Genomic DNA, 5,300 nt, shown 5'->3' with positions numbered 1-5,300 from the left:
GTTGTAAGTCGAGGACTAAACCGGTCGTAAGTTGGGGACTAAACCAGTCGTAAGTCGGGGACTAAACCGGTCGTAAGTCGAGGACTACCCAACCGGTCGTAAGTTGAGGACTTTCCCTGTCCGGGAGCGCCGCGCATGCGTGGTTCCGCCCCCTGCGCCGGCCGAGGCATAGCTGGCAAGCGGCAGAGACGGAGCAGGCCGACCACCAGCTGGCCCAGCCCAAGGGAGGTAAGGCACCCGCCGGAAAAGGGGAAAAAAATGGCGGACAGCCTTGCTTGGCGACCCCCGTGAAATGGTCGATCGACCCCAAATGGGGTCATGACCCATAGGTTGAGAACCGCTGTTTTAGCACTATTCCTTCATTACTACGCCAAGCCGCGCCTCTGGGGCTATTCTACCTGGGCTGCAACATTGCAAGTGACCCCTACTGGCGAAAAAGAGTTTTTGATATCATCCTGCTGCCCTCTAGTGGTGATGTAGGTTTTTGCAATCCAGCACTCTACTAACCAAGCTTCATGCTTCTTAATTCCCCCCCCCCAAGATCAGCCAAGATTGGCTACCTGCTGACATTTGCTGTATTTAAAAAGGGGGATAGGATTAATTAATATATATTTTTCCGGGAGCCCCATTATTTTTGGAAAATGAACCCCAAGAAAGCAGCTTCTTGCCTAACCCTAAATCTAACCCCGTATTGCCTCCTGTGTTTTTAGAGTTGTAACTGAGCATGTTTTGATGTCCATAAACTGACAGACATTTCAGTGACGGTTCACTCAGTTCCATTAATTAACTCAGATGCATTCATCCATCACAATGGCCTTAATTTGATTTGCTCTTGGATCTGTGTTGCGTGAAGTCTATTAATTCATAGTACATGTTCTTACACAGGTAGTCCTTGACTTATGACCACAACTGACCCCCAAAGTTTCCATTGCTAAGCAAGAGAGTCGTTAAGCAAATCACTGCAGTTGGTCAGGAAACATGGCTTCCCCCATTGGCTTTGTGTGTGGGGTTGCAAATTGTGATCACATGACCCGGGACGCTGCAACTGTCGTAAATTCACACCCACTGCCAAGTGTCGGAGTTTTGATCACATGACCACGAGGACGCCGCAACAGTTGGACGGGTGAAAATCCCGGTCATAAGTCACTTTTTCCAGCAGTACTGTTGTAACTTTGAATGGCCAGTAAATGAATGGCTGTAAATGGAGGACTATCTGTACGTATTACAAGAATCCCCTCCCAAGAGGCTGATTCAAGAGTCAAATAAAGCAGATCCTGTGAAGGGGACACACAGAGTAAAATAGCAACTAGATATTGCTCATATCGTGCAGGAAATCAGAAAACAGGATTCTCTTGGTCAATTTTTTGATCATTTAAAAGAGAGGAACCTGCCCCCACTTTACATCGGAGGGGACTGTGTGGAGAGAGTTTCCTCCATTAAATTCCTGGGAGTGTACCTCCGTGAAGATCTTACCTGGAAAATGAATACAGCCCAGGTAGCCAGAAGGGCCCAACGGAGACTCCACTTTCTCAGGGTCTTGTGGAAGAACAGGGTAGAACGACGACTCATGACCCTCTTCTACCGGTCTACTATCGAAAGCGTTCTCACATACTGTATCATGGTTTGGTATGCTGGCTTGACAGCCACGGACAGGAAGGTATGACAGAGGGTGGTGAGCATGGCACAAAACATCGTGGGCTGTTCCCTGACACCACTGGATGACATCGCCAGGGCCCGTTGCCTTGGCAGAGTGAGGAAAATTCTCAGGGATGACTCACACTCTGCTTGGTACCTCTTTACTCTCCTACATCGGGTAGGAGATACAGAAACATAGCCAGCCGTACCAACAGGCTGAAGAACAGCTTTTATCCATGAGCTGTCAGGCTCTTGAATGGGACATAAATAATAATTTCATGCACGACAGACCCGCGAGGCCGGCGTGCTGTGCAATTAGCTCACCGGGTGTAATAAGTTGGGGGTTTGTTGTCACTGTGAGTTGTGGTGGTTGGGGGGCACGGAAGGAGGCTCAGCCAATCTCACTGTATACATGTTATACTTTGATAATAAAGGCTCATTCATTTAAGGTAGAGGTCTAGGCCCACCTTGCCTCTGAAGTCCAAGGGGGAAGGTGGAACATACCGTGCACCTCAGCTCCCCCACCCCCAAAAGGTGCTCACTCACCTGAATACCCATAGGGCTCCTGTGTTCTCCCTGCTCCAAAGATCCCATGTGGAGGATCCAGCAGAGGCTCGAAGCGATGCTTGCTCGGCGTGTAGGTGCTGATGTGCTCGGAGCGGAAAGTGGACGAAGAGCTCCGTGAAGACATGGCCTTGGGGGTCCACCGTGACTGCTGGATGTGCGCAAGTCTCTCTGCGTGGAGAGGCAAGGAGGAGAGGGCACGTCCTTGGGCAGGCCAAGCCAAGATGCCCATAATTGGCTTTCTGCAATGTCCTTTTGCATCCCACATGCTGGAATGCGAGATAAGGAGCTGCCATTTCAACCACAGGGAGAAGCAGAGCAGAGCGACACTCGTCCTAATCAAGGAGAGGAGCAACTGGAATGAAGGAGAAACTTGACCCAAAGGTTGTTTTTTTTTTCCCACAAGGCAACTGGATGTTCTTGTTTTTCTTTGAAGACGTTTCGCTTCTCATCCAGTTGTGGTTTCAATCGGCGACTGCTTCATTGAATGACTAAGTTGTTGGTCTCAATTGTGGTTGTTAAACAAGGACTGCCTGCACTTTTCAAATCATAGGCAACCATGAGCACCCCCTTGTTCTGGTTTAGTCCAGTGCCACCTTGAGAACTGTGCCTTGCTCTGGATACCACTTTTTTAATGAATGAAGGTGAATATACATGTCCCGGGATAATGTTCAGAATCAGAATCAGAATGGAGCTGGAAGGGACCTTGGAGGTCTTCTAATCCAGCCCCCTGCTCAAGCAGGAGATTCTATATCAATGGTTCTCAACCTTCCTCATGCCGCGACCCTTCTAGAGTCTCAGCATCTTTTTTACATCATGGTGACCAAAACTGGATGCAGTATTCCAAGTGTGGCCTTACCAAGGCATTGTAAAGTGGTATTAACACTTCACGTGATCTTGATTCTATCCCTCTGTTAATGCAGCCTAGCACTGTGTTGGCCTTTTTGGCAGCTGCAGCACACTGAATTCAAGCAGAAGCCAAGCCTCCATCTGGGAGTGATGCTGTCACTCCGATGCCAGCACGAATCCTGAATCACTTGGAGTCGATGGTCTCCTTTTCAACTCTACAACTCCCAGGCACTCTGAGAACCAACAGAGGAAATAAGGGAGGTTGAGGTAATGGAAAGCAAAATGTCAGTTCCATTTAGCTTGTGTGATAGCTTGTTCACACATGCAAATGATCGTTTGTTGCCTTCAGGGACTTTTATGCATGTGTGAATAGTCACACTCAGATTCCAATTTTCCCATACTGGTAGTCCTTGACTTACAACCATTCATTTAGTGACCGCTCTATGTTACAACAGTACTGGAAAAAAGTGACTTACAACCAGTCCTCACACTTATGACCCTCATGGCATCCCCTCTGGTCACATGATCAAAATTGAGGCACTTAACATCTGGCATGTATTTATGACGTTTGCAACACATCATAAATGGAGTCATTAATCATCATTTGTGACTTTCCCAGACAGATTCCAACAAGCAAAGTCAATGGGGGAACCCGGATTTGCGTAACGGCCACATGATTCACTTAACAACTGCAGTGATTCACTTAGCCACCAGGGCAAAAGAGGTCATAAAGTGAGATGTGACTCACTTAACGATTGTCTTAGCAATGGAAATTCTGGCCCCAAATGCGGTTGTAAGTTGAGGACTACTTGCCCCAAAGGTGCTTTTTCAAGAGACAACTGGACTTCCTTGTTTTTCCTTCGAAGACGTTTCGCTTCTCGTCCAAGAAGCTTCATCAGTTCTGACTGGATGGTGGGGAATGGAAGGATTTATACTCCTTGCAGACAGCTAGTCATTTGCATTCTTTTAGAGAGCCGTTGAGGCCACTTGGAGATTTACCTGTGTCCTCAGGGTCACCTGAGTAGTGCAAATGAGTGTGGAGCCTTCTTATTTATTAGTCTAATCTGGGTTCCATCATTTTTTCAGAATACTTTCCCTTTCTGACTCTTTCAAGTCATCCCTAAAGCAAACCACAGATTTATCCGTCTCTTTAAAAAAAAAACAAGTAAAGATTTCCCTTATCCTGTTAAATTCAACTCTAGGGGACGGTGCTCATCTCCATGTCTTAGCTGAGGGACTCAGCTTTGTCAGAAGATACTTTCATGCTTATGTGGTTGGCATGACTAGACGCCGAGGTGCATGGAACACTGTTATCTTCTGTTAAGATATTTAACAATTTAGTAGCTGGAGCAGTGGGGTTGTGCAGTGAGCCTTAACATACAGTTGTGATTGATTGGTCGGAGAGTGCTGGCTCCTGCGTGAGGCAATCTATGCTGTGATTGGTTGCTATAGGTGTGGAGGGGAGTTTCCCTTTTTTCCCGCCTTTTTTTGTTTTGTGTGCCCTGTATGTCCTGTGATTTACCTCATGATGCTCCTGTTTGCCTGGCTTTCTTGTTTGCTGTAAATATAGATGTAAAATATATTTATTTATATAAAACTACAAATCTGTGTCAGCGTCTGACTTCATTCAAACACCTGCTGCCTAATTCCCTGACTATGAAAAGCCCTCAGAATATAAGATCCAATGCCCATTGTTAAGATATTTAAATTTAGTAGCTGGAGCAGTGAAGGGTTGTGTAGTGAGCCAGAACACACAGTTGTGGTTGATTGGTTGGAGAGTGCTGGCTCCTGCGTGAGGCAATCTGCGCTGCGATTGGTTGCTGTGGGTGTGGAGGGGGAGTTTCCCTTTTTTCCACCTTTTTTCTTCTGTGTGCCATGTTTGCTCTGGGATTTACCTCATGATGCTCCTGTTTGCCCGACTATCTTATTGGCTGTAAATATAGATGTAAAATATATTTATTTATATAAAACTACAAGTTCATGTCAGCGTCTCTGACTTCATTTGAACAGTGGCTGCGCAATGCCCTGAAACCTTCCCTCTCTTAGTTACCCCCCAATTCTCACAAAATGACCAGCAGAAAGTCCAAATACCTTTCTTTTATTTATACCCGGTTTCCCATTTTTGAGCTACAGAGTTTGACCGTACGCGGTGTCTACAAACCATGGGGAGTGGATCTCAGAAACAATCATTTGTGGCTTACGACTTGCAATGGGAAACGGGACAGGCGGAGGAAATAAGTAAATCGATGACT

General features: G+C 46.6%; 1 protein-coding gene across 1 annotated transcript in view; it reads right to left on the bottom strand.

The window, feature by feature from the left end:
- Positions 1-2,326, bottom strand: part of LOC107295029 (heat shock protein beta-7-like) — a 6,729-nt gene extending 4,403 nt beyond the window's left edge. The window contains exon 1 of the mRNA XM_015824316.2: positions 2,182-2,326. Within this exon, the coding sequence (XP_015679802.2) occupies positions 2,182-2,326 (145 nt within the window). The remainder of the gene's footprint in view (positions 1-2,181) is intronic.
- Between the last annotated feature and the right edge of the window lie 2,974 nt (positions 2,327-5,300).

The sequence above is a fragment of the Protobothrops mucrosquamatus genome, unplaced genomic scaffold (genome assembly GCF_001527695.2).
Source record: "Protobothrops mucrosquamatus isolate PMUCROS unplaced genomic scaffold, P.Mucros_1.0 scaffold2199, whole genome shotgun sequence".
Classification (NCBI taxonomy): Eukaryota; Metazoa; Chordata; class Lepidosauria; order Squamata; family Viperidae; genus Protobothrops; species Protobothrops mucrosquamatus.
The sequence above is the reverse complement of the archived record's forward strand: the minus strand, read 5'-3'. Positions and strand labels throughout refer to the sequence as shown.